The sequence below is a fragment of the Saccopteryx leptura genome, chromosome 12 (assembly GCF_036850995.1).
Source record: "Saccopteryx leptura isolate mSacLep1 chromosome 12, mSacLep1_pri_phased_curated, whole genome shotgun sequence".
NCBI lineage: Eukaryota > Metazoa > Chordata > Mammalia > Chiroptera > Emballonuridae > Saccopteryx > Saccopteryx leptura.
The window spans coordinates 38,938,174-38,955,084 of record NC_089514.1 but is presented as its reverse complement, the minus strand read 5'-3'; the positions used below and the strand labels follow the sequence as shown (position 1 = coordinate 38,955,084).

Sequence of the window (16,911 nt, the reverse complement as noted above, 5' to 3'; positions counted from 1 at the left end):
GCCATAGTTTGGGGACCCCTGCTTTAAAAATAGTAGATTTGTTTCAGGAGAATAAAAGGTCTGGAAGGGACAAGGAACTTAGCCTTTCTACCCACATTTTCTTCTGTAAAACAGGGATAACAATATATCCTACATCATTAGGTTTGAGGGAGAATAAATGAATTAATTTATTGAAAACACTTAGCACAGCGTCTAGCACATAAGCATCATCAGTATTATTTATATTTTAAAGCCTATTAAATGTTATATATAGAAAGTGAAAGCAATAAAAACTTAAAGACTTGAAAGTAATTTTGGCTGGTGAGGATAAAAATAAAAAGCATGTTATTGAGTTTTCAGCAGTGGTCAGTAGGTTTTTTTGGGTTGTTTTGGTTATTTAAAGATGACATGGGTTTTAAAAGGTTGAGAAACATTGCTCAAGGGTGGAGGATGGGTATTTTTTTTTTTTTTTTGTCTCAGGAACATCGTACAAAGCCCTAAGATAACACTTTATTTTTATTATTATAATTATTTATAAAGATTTTTTTAAAATTTTTTTTATTTTTTACAGAGACAGAGAGTGAGTCAGAGAGAGGGATAGACAGGGACAGACAGACAGGAACGGAGAGAGATGAGAAGCATCAATCATTAGTTTTTCATTGTGCATTGCAACACCTTAGTTGTTCATTGATTGCTTTCTCATATGTGCCTTGACCGCGGGCCTTCAGCAGACCGAGTAACCCCTTGCTGGAGCCAGCGACCTTGGGTTCAAGCTGGTGGGCTTTTCCTCAAACCAGATAAGCCCTCACTGAAGCTGGCGACCTCGGGCTCTCGAACCTTGGTCTTCTGCATCCCAGTCCGACGCTCTATCCACTGCGCCACCGCCTGGTCAGGCTATAAAGATATTTTTGATTGTTGGTAATTTCTATTAGCATGTACTTTGCAAACCAGTTAATCAATCCTGTTGACGTCAACTTTTTTTTTTTTAGAGACAGAAAGGGAAAAAGATATGACAAGCATCAAATTGTAGTCACAGCACTTTAGTTGGTCTTTGATTGGTTCTCATATGTGCCTTGAGGGGGGCCCTGGGGTTCTAAACAGCCAGTGAACCCACGCTGGTGACCTCAGGGTTTGAAACCTGGGACCTCAGCATCCCAGGTCGATGCTCTATCCACCGTGCCACCACCACTTGAACTTCTAATACAACTTTATGATCCTGATATTATACTGAATCTTCTCTTCCATTGTAAAAGTTTTTTTAGGTTTGTACATCTGTACTCTATATAGCAGATATTTTCTTATTAAAGGCATTGGCATTTTGTTAAACAGGACTGTCTAGCATACCAAAGAGATATTAACAAGTGCCCCATGGGGAATAAATGGCATTCCTACCCCAGTCATAATGACAGCCAGAAATGCTTCTATGTATTTTCAAATGATCCCAGTTAGGCACTTTTTGGATGACAGCTCTTTGAGCTAGGAGGCATGCTGCTCTCCCCATAGTGGATGTTGATGGGAGGGCATTGGTGAGTGGTTCACCAACTGAGAACCACTTTACATATTTGTAAAGCTTTGTAACTTTAGCAGCAAGTCATCATTTATGCCTAAGCATTTTCCAGAATAGAATGAACCATATTAAAAAATGCCATATTTCCTATAGTGAGTAACTTGAATCCTTATTTAAAATGCAGTTTAAGCCTGACCTGTGGTGGCGCAGTGGATAAAGCGTCGACCTGGAAATGCTGAGGTCGCCGGTTCGAAATCCTGGGCTTGCCTGGTCAAGGCACATATGGGAGTTGATGCTTCCAGCTCCTCCCCCCCTTCTCTCTCTCTCTCTTTCTCTCTCTCCCTCCTTCTCCTCTCTAAAATGAATTAAAAAAAATTTTTTTTTTTAAATTAAAATGCAGTTTAAGTATATTGCAAACTTTAGTTATACCTTTATTATTTTTAGCTAAGAGTTGCTCTTCCAGTCTCTTTGCATGTATTTTCTGCCTTAGCAGTTTTGCCTTCATATATTAGTAGCTTTTATTCTTTTCCTAAGTTAAACCTTTGTTTCTTTTTTCATATCACTGGAAGTATGAATATTTCTTGAAAACTAATTTTTAGAGTCTCTTGGTGGTATATTAAAAACAAAATACTGTAACCCATATGTTTATGTTTTTTATATCTATTTATCTTTTAGAGAAATGATGAGCATTGATAAAGCAATTTGCTTATAGATTCTTAACATTTTATTTTAAAAATATTTTCCATTGATTTTTGAGAGAGAGAGAGGAAGGGGGAGAGAAAGAAAGAAGCATCAACTCATTGTTTCACCTAGTTCCATTTACCTGTGTTCTGGATTGCTTCTTGTATGTGCCCCGAGGGGGCGCGCACACAACCTGCAACCTCTGGTGAGCTGGTCATGCTTTATCTACTGAGCCACCCAGCCAGGGCTGGGTTTTTTGTTTGTTTTTTTAAATATGAGTTGATCAGCTCAGGAGTTGATTTGCTTTAAATTGTGTTTAGATAACTAAGAATTTACTTGTGTTCTCTTTTATATGCTTAATAGGAAGAAAAACAAAAAGGTTTCAGTAATTGTGCTTTATATGTTATATAATGTATTTACAATATAGTGATTTTATTTTGGGGGCTTGTAGTCTTCAAAGAGGCATCCATACATTTTGCAATTTGTGAGATTATGAAATCATTAATCAAAGTGAAAAGTAATTGCTTAATAAAATTCTGAGAAGAAAAGGGACTTATCTTTTTCACGTAGTATAGGAAGCTCTGTTGCATGAGGTAGGTTTTAAGAGTGATCTTACGGAAAACTAAAAAAATTCTGTGAGATACACAGTGAGAATCAATGATACATCTTCAAAATGAATATTGCAATCCTAATGTTTTACTGTAGTTTTTCTGGTGAAATATATGTAGTTTCATTGAATCTAAATAAGTGAACATTTTTATAATATAAAATAAAAATTAAGATTATTTAAATCTTAAATTTTTGTGCAATAATTTTAATGGTTGTTTTAATCTTAGACTAATGTTTACATAAAATGAAAAAAGCTACTGAATTGTAAAAGAATTTTTTGAAAGAAATTTTCCAATTATAAGACTTTTTTGTTGTTAATATAGGGAGATGAATTAAAGGTTCCAAAGTGACTGTCTTAATTTCAGTTGAGAATACAGAATCTGCCTGACCAGGCGGTGGCGCAGTGGATAGAGCGTCGGACTGGGATGCAGAAGACCCAGGTTCGAGACCCCGAGTCACCAGCTTGAGCGCGGGCTCATCTGGTTTGAGCAAAAAGCCCACCAGCGTGAACCCAAGGTCGCTGGCTCCAGCAAGGGGTTACTCAGTCTACTGAAGGCCCGCGGTTAAGGCACATACGAGAAAGCAATCAATGAACAACTAAGGTGTTGCAATGCAATGAAAAACTAATGATTGATGCTTCTCATCTCTCTCCGTTCCTGTCTGTCTGTCCCTGTCTATCCCTCTCTGACTCATTATTTGTCTCTGTTAAAAAAAAAAAGAGAATACAGAATCTAAATTCCTCTATCTCCTCTCAAATGACATTCAGAAACCTATCTTGAAAATGAAGGCATAACCTATGGTGGTTCTGTGGATAAAGCCTCAACCTGGAACACTGAGGTTGCCAGTTCAAAACCTTGGGCTTGTCTGGTCAAGACAGTTAAGGGAGTTGATGATTCCTGCTCCTTCCCCGCCCTCTCCCTCTCTCTCCTCTCTAAAATAAATAAAATCTTAAAAAAAAAAAAAAGATGGCTTTTTTTTCTATGAGAGTTGAAGCAATAAAGAACTCATAAATATGAACAGATCATTGTAATGCCTAATGTACTTTAAAAAAATTGAAGAAGGTTTGTCTCAGCACGACCAGAAAACTTCTAATTTGGTGCTCTTTTTTTTTTTTAATTTGATGCTCTTTTAGAAATTTGCTGGCATGTCAATGAGGGAAAGCTTAAAAAACAAAAAAGATAAATAAAATATATTCAGTACAATACAAAGAGATACATTTTGATCTAGCCATGAAAAACAATAATAGCATTTAATGAAATAGAACTATTGAACAACCAAGAGAGTGCTTGAAATTCATTTACTCTTTGGAATTAACAATAGAGATTTAAAATTAGTCCGGAGAGAAAAGTGCGCAGCTATATGTATACATATGTATTTGAAGGAAAAAATTTGTATTATCTAGGGACTTGATAATGAAAGTGGAAAATATGCTTACGTCTTTGTCTCTGTCAGAAAGCTTTTATCGACTGACCAATTGTTTTTTACTGTGATAAGCACCTCCAAAAGAAATTATAAAGTCATACAAATATCCATATCAAAGTTCTTTCTACAGATTCTGAAGAAAATGTTAATAGCAGCAACCTAGTTCCAGCTTTCAAACTATTAACAAAGTATTTACTTGTGTAATTTGTAGAAAATAATTGTTTAATATTATGAATCACTATTTCAAGACAATATTTGTTTAGTATTTATAAGACAATTTTATAATTGTGTCACTATTTTATACAAAAGACAGACTTATGCAGTTAAAGCTTCTAAAAAGCGGTATTCCTATTAAGTTTCTGTGTTACTTTTAACAGAAAAGGAAAAAGGGCTACAAGGAAATCTTAAATTATAAACTAGGTATTGAATAGTTAAATGGTAAGATATACTCAATCATCTCTGCCTACCTAAGCATATATGTTCTAAGAAAAATCAACATCTTATTTAGTTGTGTATAAAGTGATTATGTGTCCTTTAATCTTTTAAGGTATTTCTGTCTTTGATAAAGCAATGGGAAATCCAGAAAACATAGAAGATGCATATGTTGCCGTTATTCGTCCAAAGAATACTGCCAGTCTAAATTCCCGGGAATACAAAGCTAAGTCATATGAAGTAAGAACAATTTACTAACATTTAATATGCTACCACTGAATGTCATTCTGCATTATTATTTTTATTTATGTATAGTCTTACCATATCCTGTAAATTCTTTTTTTTTTTTTTAACAGAGACAGAGAGAGAGTCAGAGAGAGGGATAAACAGGGACAGACAGACAGGAACTGAGAGATGAGAAGCATCAAATCATCAGTTTTTCGTTGCGCGTTGCGACACCTTAGTTGTTCATTGATTGCTTTCTCATATGTGCCTTGACTGCGGGCCTTCAGCAGACTGAATGACCCCGTGCTTGAGCCAGCGACCTTGGGCCCAAGCTGGTGGGCTTTTGCTCAAACCAGATGAGCTGTGCTCAAGCTGGTGACCTCAGGGTCTCGAACCTGGGTCCTCCGCATCCCAGTCCGTCGCTCTATCCACTGCGCCACCGCCTGGCCAGGCATCCTGTAAATTCTTGTTGGCAACCTAGATCTTGATAAGCTAGAATTGACAATCCTAGATCTCTTTTTCTGCTGTATACCTTTTGACCACAGTGGTACCTTGACACACGAGCACTTTAAATCATGAGCAATTTGAGAGATAAGTAGCCACTTATGAGATTTTTTGCTTTAAGTCAGGAGCGGATATTTGAATCACGAGCTTCTGCCACCCTCTAATACAGGGGTCCCCAAACTGCGGCCCCCTGAGGCCATTTATCCGTGTCCCCCCCCCCCCCCGCACTTCTGGAAGGGGCACCTCTTTCATTGGTGGTCAGTGAGAGGAGCATAGTTCCCATTGAAATACGGGTCAGTTTGTTGATTTAAATTTACTTGTTCTTTATTTTAAATATTGTATTTGTTCCCGTTTTGTTTTTTTACTTTAAAATATGTGCATTGTGCACAGGGATTTGTTCGTAGTTTTTTTTATAGTCTGGCCCTCCAATGGTCTGAGGGACAGTGAACTGGCCCCCTGTGTAAAAAGTTTGGGGACCCCTGCTCTAATAGATGGCCTGCCGAACATTCTGAAAGGGAAGAAGAAACAAACTTCCATGGAAAGATTTTTGTTGAAATGGCCTCTAAGTCAAAGTGAGGAAAGTATGGCAAAAAAGCCAAAATTCAGTGAAGAAAATGATGATTATTGGGCAAATGAGTTTGTAAAATTTGTATTTTCTGGGTTTGCTCACTTTTATTTTTAAAAATGGCACTAAGCAGCTGTCTGTGAAATTGCTAATTACCTTCCTGCTTGGGAACATTGTTATGCTAATATTGCTGGAGGAGGGGTTTTCACACCAAAATGTTTTGAAAAGAGCAAAGGAGAAGGAAGCCAAATAATGATGATTAAGCAAAGTAAAAAAATAGAAATGAAGTTACTTTTTTAAATTAAATGTAGAGTTAAGTGTGTAGAGATTATGAAAACCTCCTCTGCCAGTCTCCTCCCCCTCCACCAGCATCTTCCCTGACCTTGAAGATACTCTTTGTAAACCAGTTTATTTCTGTACATTCTCTCTTATTATGTGTGTGTGTATATATATACATATATATATATGTATTTGTTATTTATAAAGTACATTTTCTTCCTTAAAAGCATATAAAACAAAAAATTTGTGTGGTTTTTGGGGGCTGGAATGGATTAATTGCATTCCCATTAATTTACATGGGGAAATTTGATTTCACGCACAAGCAAATTGAGTCACGATCTCTGCTATGAAATGAATTAAACTCATGTGTCAAGGTACCACTTCATTTTCTTTATTTATTTTTTTCAGAAAAGGAAACAGATACAGACAGTCGGGCAGGAAGGGAGAGAGGTGAAAAATATCAATTCTTTGTTGTGGCACCTCAGTTGTTCATTGATTGTTTTCTCATGTGTGCCTTGACGGGGTGGGGTGGGGGGGCTCTCCAGCTGACCCAGTGACTCCTTGCTCAAGCCAGCTACCTTTGGGCTCAAGCTAGCAACCATGGGGTCATGCTTATGATCCCACACTAAAGCCAGTGACCCCATGCTCAAGCTGGCGACCTTGGGGTTTCAAACCTGGATCTTCTGCATCACAGGCTGACACTCTATCCATGCTACCTGGACAGGCCCTTTTGACCATTTTTTATTCACTGATATATGTAAATTATTAGATGTTAAAAGGTACTTGTTTGGGTTTTCCTTTTAATTTATAGATTTAATTTTTAATACAACTTATGGAATGGCTTTCAAAAATTTTTAAAAATGGCAAAAGTCAGCTTATTTAAAAGTAAAATTTACATTGTTTTTGGTTATTTTTTCAAAGAACTACTTTTAATAGTTTGCTAAAAAATATCCTTTTACCTTTAAGTTTTAGGAGATTGTTACTTTTCTATAGTCTTCAATTATACATATTGTTACTTTTCTATAGTCTTCAATTATACATATTACATATATTAGTAAATGTAATTGGAGTGGGAAGGAAAACAAAATAAAATTGTCATTTTTTCTATGCAACAGATTCCAAACATCATAAAATATTTGTAATTTAACTTAACTCCAGCTAATTTCTGTAGCATTTTGCTTAAATTACCTTTTTAGGTTTAGTTATATGAATGATATTAAAGACTATTGCAGAGGTTCCCAGGAGGCTGCTGCTCTGGTTCTCAGTCCTGGCTGCACTGTTTGAACATTTGGGGAACTTGAAGAGGTCCAGCACCAGGATCCCATCCTAAACACTAATTTAATAGGTCTGAGGTGAAGCTGAGCAGTAATGTTGTTTTAAAAACCTCCCAGATTGTTCCAATATGTGGCGAGGGTTAAGAAAGTCTGCTGGTGCCTGACCAGGTGGTGGCACAGTGAATAGAGCATTGGACTGGGATGCAGAGGACCCAGGTTCGAAACACCAAGGTGCCGCCTTGAGCATGGGCTCACTGGCTTGAGCCCAAGGTCGCTGGCTTGAGCCCAAGGTCGCTAGCTTGAGCAAGGAGTCACTTGCTCTGCTGTTGCTCCCCGCCCCTTCAAGGCACATAGGAGAAAGCAATCAATGAACAACTAAGATGCCACATCGAAGAATTGATGATTCTCATCTCTCTCCCTCCTGTCTATCTTCCCTATCTGTCCCTTTCTCTGACTTTCTCTCTGTCTCTGTCAAAAAATTAAAAAAAAAACCTGCTGGCTTATTATATTCTAGGGCAGAAAAATTTGATTTAACTTTCTTTTAATATTATTTTTCTTATCTAAGATTTTATTGCATGAAGTTCCCATTGAAGGACAGAAAAAAAAGAGAAAGAAAGTTTTGTTGGCAACAAAACTTCAAGGCAACAGTGAAGTAACACAAGGCATATTGGATTATGTAGTAGAAACCACGAAACCAATTTCTCCTGCAAACCAGGGTATCAGAGGTAGGAAACTCTTTTTTTCTTTTTTTTTTAAACAGAGTTGCTTTAAATGCTTGTGGAGAAAATCTTTTATGAAATATATTGAAATAATTTTAGCCCTGGCCTGTTGGCTCAGTGGTAGAGTGTCAGCCAGGCGTGTAAAAGTCCCTGGTTTGATTCCCGGCCAGGGCACACAGGAGAAGCACCCATCTGCCTCTCTACCCTTCTCCCTCTCCTTTTATCTCTTTCTTCCCCTCCTGCATCCAAGGCTCCATTGAAGCAAAGTTGGCTACAGGCGCTGAGATGGCTCTATGCCCTCCGCCTCAGGTGCTAGAATGGCTCCAGTTGCAACGGAACAACACCCCAGATGGGCAGAGCATCACTCCCTAGTGGGCATGCCGGGTGGATCTGGTCGGGCGCATGCGGGAATCTGTCTCTCTGCCTCCCTGCTTCTCACTTCAGAAAAATACCAAAAAAAAGTTCCTTTCCAATTAAAGAACTTGAAAAATACTCAAAAAAATTTTAAGGTACAAGCCAAACCCGCAGATGAAGTAACCTGAAAAAAGAAAAAGTAATCTGACTTTTATTTATTTATTTTTTTCTGAAGCTGGAAACAGGGAGAGACAGTCAGACAGACTCCCGCATGCGCCCGACCGGGATCCACCCAGCACGCCCACCGGGGGCGACGCTCTGCCCACCAGGGGGCGATGCTCTGCCCATCCTGGGCGTCGCCATGTTGCGACCAGAGCCACTCTAGCGCCTGAGGCAGAGGCCACAGAGCCATCCCCAGCGCCCGGGCCATCTTTGCTCCAATGGAGCCTTGGTTGCGGGAGGGGAAGAGAGAGACAGAGAGGAAAGCGCTGTGGAGGGGTGGAGAAGCAAATGGGCGCTTCTCCTGTGTGCCCTGGCCGGGAATCGAACCCGGGTCCTCCGCACGCTAGGCCGACGCTCTACCGCTGAGCCAACCGGCCAGGGCTTTTATTTTTTTTAATTGAAAAATTTAAGTAAGTCACTGTTGATGATTTGTTCAGTAGAGACGGGAAAACTTGGGTGGCATGAAACTTAAGAACATACAAACGACTTTTGCTGAAGTGTAGTTTCCTATGTCTCTTTGAAGTGCTATTTTTATTTTTCTACTCCAGGACAGAGAAAACTGTAAAGCTCTCTTCATAACTAAGTAAAAGTTAAGATTCATGGATCAGAGAGCGTCCTATAAGTTACCAAGAGGTTTCCTTCCCAATCTGTCACAAGAAGAAAACCCTTTTTAAAGAGCTAAACAGAATTACAGATGTATTAACCATGAAAGATTGAGGCCCCATTTAAAATGTTAGATAATATATAGCCTATAAAAGTTATTAAAAATTAATGATCAATTTTTTTCAAGCCGTTACCTCACAAGAAGCAGATAGCAGTTAGCAGTTACAGAAATTATAAACTGTGTCTAAGGTTCAGACATTACAATTAAAAAGTTAAAGCTAATTTCAGTCAAACAGCAGTTGAAACAGTTGTTAGTGAGGTAAAGCATCTCTTTAAAGCTCCCTCAGTGTTTTTTCTTTATATTCGTATTTATAGAGAGTAGTTGCCTAACTCATCTGTTTCAGTACAGAGACTGTTTTTGTTGCAGAGATAAAACTGAATCCTGTAGTTTGATTGATGAGTTATTTTGGATATTTGTTCTCCCTTCCTTCTGAGCATCGTAACACAAGATTAAAGTATGTGCATAAGTTTACAGATCTTTGATATATATTCTGAGTCCCACAAAGAGCATTTCCTTTCTCTGACTATCAGATTGACTCTTTAATAAAATGATCTAGAGCTTGGTTTTAGCTGTAAAGGGGATTATCCTTGTGGGTGATGAAGGCATGCCAAAGGCTATCTCTGAATGCCACAGACTTGTCAGTCTTTTTTACCACGGTCTTGGACTTCTCTGGTATTTTCGTTTAGATTTGTTTCATTGTTGCTAATTGTTATAGTTATTAGGATCTATCCTGAGATCAAATTCCTGAAACAAAGGTCCAGTTACCCAAATCACATATTTAAATTGAGATAGACAAGTCATAATTTGCTATAAATTAGCCAAACCTACCAGTCAGTCCATTCAACCAAAAGAAGTGATGGACGTGGTGTCAGTGTTAACAAAAATGTCCCCTGGCCCAGAGGCCTGGGTAATTTCTCGAAAAGAAGTTATGAGTAGACAAGTACCCTGCAACGTGTCCAGCACAATTAGGCCTGTAGACTTGGTAAAACATGCTAGTATTTTTTTTTTCAGGTAGCTCTTAAAAGAAATTAAAATACAAAGGTTTTACTTAACTAAATAGTTATATTAATGACCCATACCATATCCTGACTATCATAGTCAATTGAGTTTTTCTAAATGTAGGAAATAGTTTTATATATAGGTTAATATGCTCCCTTTTTTAAACATCATATAAAAATCACAGTGATTTTATAATAGCAGTAGTTATGCCTTTCCTTTTATGCAATACTATTTCTAATTTACAAAACACTACCATACTTATTTATTCATGAAATTGTTAAATTGGTCCTGTGAAAATGAAAATGATCATTTTCATATCTATAAAATGTAGACATAGGTTGTCACCTGCTTAAATAGTATTCTAATTAGTGGGGTGGGGGTTAAGGCTAGAACTTTCATTTCCCAACTTGTAGTCAGCTTTTATTTTTTTCTGCACAACAGATCTCATAGTTACAGCTATTATTTGCAAAACAGGCAAACAATGGAGCAGAACTGGTTTTGGGGAAGCAGCAAGGCAGGAAAGATTAAGTAGGACAAGGCCTCCAGCTTGGCAAATGAAATATTGCCTCTGAAGTTTATTAGAATGTTAGTCTGTATCTAAAATTTATATTTTGTACAAGAATCCATTTTGTGAAATAATTGTTTGGGTGATACATTAATAATGAGCCATAATAATCACAAATACTGACTGCAGTCTTTTGTGAGTAAAGGAAGCTGCTTGAATTCTTAGATTATCTACCTAGTCACAGAAGGCATCCATACAGGGTCAGGCCAGGGGTTCTATTTTTTGGCATGGGGAGATTGGAAGGGTTGATAAAAATTACGGCAAAGGGCCTGACCTGTGGTGGCGCAGTGGATAAAGCATCGACCTGGAATGCTGAGGTCGCCGGTTCAAAACCCTGGGCTTGCCTGGTCAAGGCACATATGGGAGTTGATGCTTCCTGCTCCTCCCCCTTCTCTCTCTCTCTCTCTCTCTCTCTTCTCTAAAAAATGAATAAATAAAAATAATTAAAAAAAATTACGGCAAAGATATCTAGAAGATACGAGGTTTTAGAGTACAAAGCCTGTAGGTTATTATTTGTGTCCTCATTGCGGCCAATCAGGAAAAACCGACTAAGAATAATGGTTTCAATTGAAAACAATAATTTGTAGGCCAATCAGATTTTAATAAAAATCTGAAATTGAAGGCAGAGGTTGAAGATTAAGTAAAGAGGGGCTAAACTTGAAGATTTTGCAGTTTATATGTACCACCCTGCTTAGCCAGCTTAGACTGTAGTAAAATTTGTACCGTCTACATCCCCTCTAAGTGAGGAAGTATATGCCTGCACCGTGCCTTGCTGTTCAGCTGCTCTGTTAGTCCTTAGCAAGACAGCTTTTCTTCCTATGCATTAGAAGCTAGCTTCTCTTCTACAGAGACAAGACCAGGACCGTGACTACTGTCCACAAAATGGATATTATCAGAATTACCAGTTTTTATTAGGGCATATAATAAAACTGGCTGTTTTTATATTTTAATTTCTCTTACTGCTTTTTTTTTTAAATTCTAATTCTCAAAGTAAATATATATATAAAAATTTTAAAGCCCATTATTTTTATCTTTACTGACTTTTAAAAATGATTAGGAAAACGAGTGGTACTACTTAAGAAATTTCCTCTAGATGGAGAGAAGATGGGCAGAGAAGCAGCATTATTTATTGTTCCATCAGTTGTCAAAGGTAAAGTTCAAGTTTTATCTTATGAATCTTTTTGTGCCTCAGATGCTATATTAAAATCTATTGAGGAATTTAGGAATTATAGTTACTACTATAATATTGTTGTAAAATACATGTTAATTGTAATATTCAAGCTTCTGAATGTTTTTGCTTCTGTTTTTAAATATAGAATAAAGATGTGAGGAGGAAAGCCATAATTGAAACTAAAAGTTGTCAGATTTATACCAAGGGATTTTTCAGAACATATGCTATAGCTAAAATAGAAATAGATCTTTAAGTATTTTGGAAAATTAAGGGATTATGATCAGCACCTATCTTGTATTTGGAACAAGACAGTGTCATTAATAGTTCTAAAACACTCTGCCCAACAGCAGTGGCAATATTTAAAGAACTTAAATTTAATATGAAAAATGGATTTGAGCCTTTGACATCTAAAATAATAGAAAAAATACCGAGTTTCAGTGCAGACCTCACAGCCCACTATGTTGTGGCCCTGTGCAGATCACCTCTTTAAGCCTCAGCTGTTTATTTGTAGCATATGTATCTGATCCATTTGTTGGATGAATTCAGTGAGGTATTAGATGTGAAAATCACTTTGGAACCTGTAGAGTACTAGCCTCATGTAAGGTAGCAATAATACTAATTCTGTATTAGTGACCCACTGTGGACATCCCATTAGCTTGCTGCTACATAGAACTTACACGTATTTTATTAGCCAGATCTAGCATTCCAGATGTACTTTTCTCCCAGCCATATGTAAGTGAAAAAGGTCAGTATTTTAAATGGTGTTGGAAATTTTATTAGAGTTTTTATAACATTGTTGAGAAGGAGAAAGAGGAGATAATTCCTTTAGTTCTCCCAAGATTCTAAATACTACATTCACCCAAGTGGCTAAGTTAACAGAGCTGGCCATCACTTGAATCCAGGTCTTCTAATTCCAAATCTAAAATGTTTATGTTATACTTAACAATTTTATTAAACATACTATATTCTTTTAAATAAAAAATATGTAGTTTTAAACCTTTTACATGGTGGCATAATTCTTTATTTTTCTTTTCCAGATAATACTAAATACACATATATTCCAGGATGCCCGATTTTTTACTGCTTACAGGATATTATGAGAGTCTGTAGTGAATCCAGCACTCACTTTGCTACTCTTACAGCAAGGATGTTAATAGCCTTGGATAAGTAAGAACCACCATTAAAAATACTTTTTAATAAATCAAATACATGTTGATAGTACAAATTAGCTCTGATAGATATCAACACTTTGGGAAGGAAATAATGAAATTACTAATATATGTATTATTAAATGGTGAATTTTTAAAAATTAAATTTCTCAAGGTAACATCCATTAATAACATATACATTTCAGGTGTACAGCGTTAGAATGTGTTATCTGTATACTCTATTATGTGCTCACAACCCAAACTCTAGTTTCCTTCCCATATCATATATATATTTTTTTAATTTTCTAATCTTTTTTTTTAACTTTTATTTATTTATTTATTTATTTATTTATTTATTCATTTTAGAAAGGAGAGAGAGAGAGAGAGAGAGAGGGGAGAGAGACAGAAAGAGAAGGGGGGGAGGAGAAGGAAGCATCAACTCCCATATGTGCCTTGACCAGGCAAGCCCAGGGTTTTGAACCGGCGACCTCAGCATTTCCAGGTCGATGCTTTACCCACTGCACCACCACAGGTCAGGCCCCATATCATATTTTTGACTCCCTTTAAGCAATGCCCTATCCCTTACACCCCACTCCCGCCCTCTGGTTACTACCATCCTACAATCTGTATGAGTTGGTTTGTTAGAGTTGATTTGTTGCTTTTTGTTTTATAATCCACATATGATGGAAGTCATATGGTTTTTGTCTTGTCTGATTTAACGTAGCATAATTCCTTCAAGATCCGTCATGTTGCAAATGGCAATGTTTCTTCTTTATTTATGGCTGAGTAGTATTCTAGTGTGTGTGTGTGTGTGTGTGTATCTAGTCATCTGTCAGTGGACACTTAGATTGTTTTCATGTCATGACTATTGTAAATAAAGCTGCAGTGAACATAGTGGGTACATATATCTTTACAAATAAGCGTTTTCATATTTTTGGGGTAAATCCCCAGAAGAGGAATTGCCAGATCATATGGTAATTCTATTCTTAATTTTTTTAAGGAACCTCCATATGGTTTTACATAGTGGCTGCACCAATTTACATTTCTAAATACAGTGCCTGAGGGTTTCCTTTTTCCCACATCCTCAACACTTTTTTCTTATCTTCTTAATAATAGTCATTCTAACAGTTATGAGGTGATATCTCATTGTGGTTTTGATTTGCAAGAAATTGTCAGTTTTTGAAATATACTATAAAACTGAAAACTCCAGAAACAGGATTGTTCTTGTTTGCTTGCAACATGTTTTACCTTCAAAAAATGACAAGGACTGCCTTGTTAAGATACCTTTGTTATAAAACTAGATTTAGTATTGAGTTAGTCTCATCAGTGAACGTTTAACCTATTATACCTTTGTCTTTCTGTAACAACAGGGCTAAAGTATCTGTATCTCAGTGGTTTACGTCTTAAAAGTGTTTTGTGGTTTTGAAAGGGATTTTTATTATTATAAGGATATATGCATTTTTGAAAGTAGTTTGCTATGTCCATTAACAAAACTTTAATTAATCGTAAATGAAATACTTAATCAACATTAATTAAAATTACAAAGATCTGAATATTAGAAAGTATATCAGAATTGGATGGTGTTCTGCTTTTACCTTCACTTTTGAGCAAATGCTTCTACTATCTCTTCTATTTTGCCAGGTGGTTAGATGAACGTCATGCACAATCTCACTTTATTCCAGCTTTATTCCGACCATCTCCTCTTGAGCGGATAAAAACTAATGTCATAAATCCTGCATATGCTACTGATTCAGGTCAGACTGAAAACTCACTACATATGGGCTATAGTGCACTAGAAATAAAGAGTAAAATGTTAGCCCTAGAAAAAGCAGATACCTGTATTTACAACCCTTTGTTTGGATCAGATCTTCAGTATACAAACCGGGTAAGAATTGAATGTATTTTGGCTCTGATTTCAAAAGACCTTTCATATCCAATGTGCTTTTTTTTCCCGAGATAAATGTATCTACTAATTGTAAACATTAAGATGACATCCATACTTAGCTATATATATATATATATATATATATATATCAAAGTCAAGTATCTAAAGCTCTTAAGGGTTTTTTTATTTTTCTTTCTAGGTTGATAAAGTGGTAATAAATCCATACTTTGGTCTTGGAGCTCCAGACTACTCAAAAATCCAAATTCCAAAACAGGAAAAATGGCAGAGAAGCATGAGCAGTGTCACAGAAGACAAGTACTGTTTTGATTTTATTCCACATTGCTTTTTTAAAACTTAAATTCTTAAACTATAATCTGCTGTTATAATAGTGTTTAAAATGATACATGCAGTTAATATAGTCATTGCATAAGTGATTTAATTTGTAGCTGCTCAGTGATATATAGTTTCTATTTGTTTTTACAAACAGGGAACGACCGTGGGTAGATGATTTTCCTCTCCATCGAAGTGCCTGTGAAGGAGATTCAGAATTATTAACCCGTCTTCTCAATGAAAGATTTTCAGTCAACCAGTTAGATAATGACCACTGGGCACCCATTCATTATGCATGCTGGTAAATAGATTATTTATTATTTTCCTTTTAGAAAGAATGAATCCTTACTTATAAATGTTAGTGCTCCTTTTCAAAACTATTCTCATTCCAGCCATTTTTTTCCTACCGTATTAGCCTGTGAGCTTTCTGTTTAGATCTTTGATTACTGTTTGTGTGCCTTTATTCAGAATTGCCAGGTCTGCCCCATGGGAAATGTATTGTTAGTGTTCTCAGGCATTCCCAGGTCATACAGAAGGATAGCTAATGATGAACAAGTGTCACTGCACAGCACAAGGTTCCTTATTTATTCTTGCAATTTTTATTGTTTTGTATTAGAATTGTTTGTTTATACTTTCTATAAAACTTATCTGTGTTAACTGTTTATGATTTGACCTTGCATCATGTAAGAAAAGTATCCTTTTAGTTCTTTGGAAAGCTGCAGTTTCAGGAAACCCCTAAAAGCATTCATTAGGATCAGAGCCTTCATTTTCACTGATTCCAATTTTGTGATCAAGAAGCTAAATATAGTTGCTCTATATATACATCTTTTCTCCCTTAAAAATGTGCTGCTTCCTGAACAATATGCTTCTTTAGTCTATGCATGTGTTCTTGCTTGCCCATTACAGAATTCTTTTTTTTTTTTTTTTGATAGAAAGAAGGAACAACTCCTTGTTCCACTTAGTTATGCTATTGACTGCTTCTCATATGTGCCCTGACTAGGACTCAAACTGGCAACCGAGTGTCCAGCTAGAGCCCCAAGGGTCAAGCCCTCAGGGGTGCTCAAACTGTGACCTCAGGATTGAGCCGGCAACCCTGGATGTGAGCCTGCAACCTCAGTGCTCTGGGACAACACTCTAATCCAGGGGGAGTCAATCCTTTTATACCCACCGCCCACTTTTGTATCTCTGTTAGTAGTAAAATTTTCTTTTTTTCTTTTTCAAATATTTTATTTATTGATTTTTTTAGAGAGAGAGGAGTGAGAGAGAGAGACAGAGAGAGAAGGGGGAGGAGCAGGAAGCATCAACTCCCATATGTGCCTTGACCAGGCAAGCCCAAGGTTTGGAACTGGCGACCTCAGTGTTCCAGGTCGACGCTTT

The 16,911-nt window shown here is 36.8% G+C and overlaps 1 protein-coding gene across 6 annotated transcripts in view; it reads left to right on the top strand.

Annotated features, from left to right (window-relative positions):
- KRIT1 (KRIT1 ankyrin repeat containing) overlaps positions 1-16,911 on the top strand; it is a 35,286-nt gene that overhangs the window by 1,972 nt on the left and 16,403 nt on the right. For 3 of the 6 annotated variants that reach the window (XM_066354377.1, XM_066354376.1, XM_066354374.1), the window contains 7 exons: positions 4,746-4,870; positions 8,043-8,202; positions 12,058-12,150; positions 13,209-13,338; positions 14,961-15,204; positions 15,404-15,519; positions 15,692-15,835. In XM_066354377.1, coding sequence (XP_066210474.1) covers positions 4,769-4,870; positions 8,043-8,202; positions 12,058-12,150; positions 13,209-13,338; positions 14,961-15,204; positions 15,404-15,519; positions 15,692-15,835 — 989 coding nt within the window. In that variant the 5' untranslated portion in view covers positions 4,746-4,768. Of the gene's footprint in view, positions 1-4,744; positions 4,871-8,042; positions 8,203-12,057; positions 12,151-13,208; positions 13,339-14,960; positions 15,205-15,403; positions 15,520-15,691; positions 15,836-16,911 lie in introns of those variants that run through there. The other 3 variants (XM_066354378.1, XM_066354375.1, XM_066354380.1) reach the window with 3 other exon arrangements.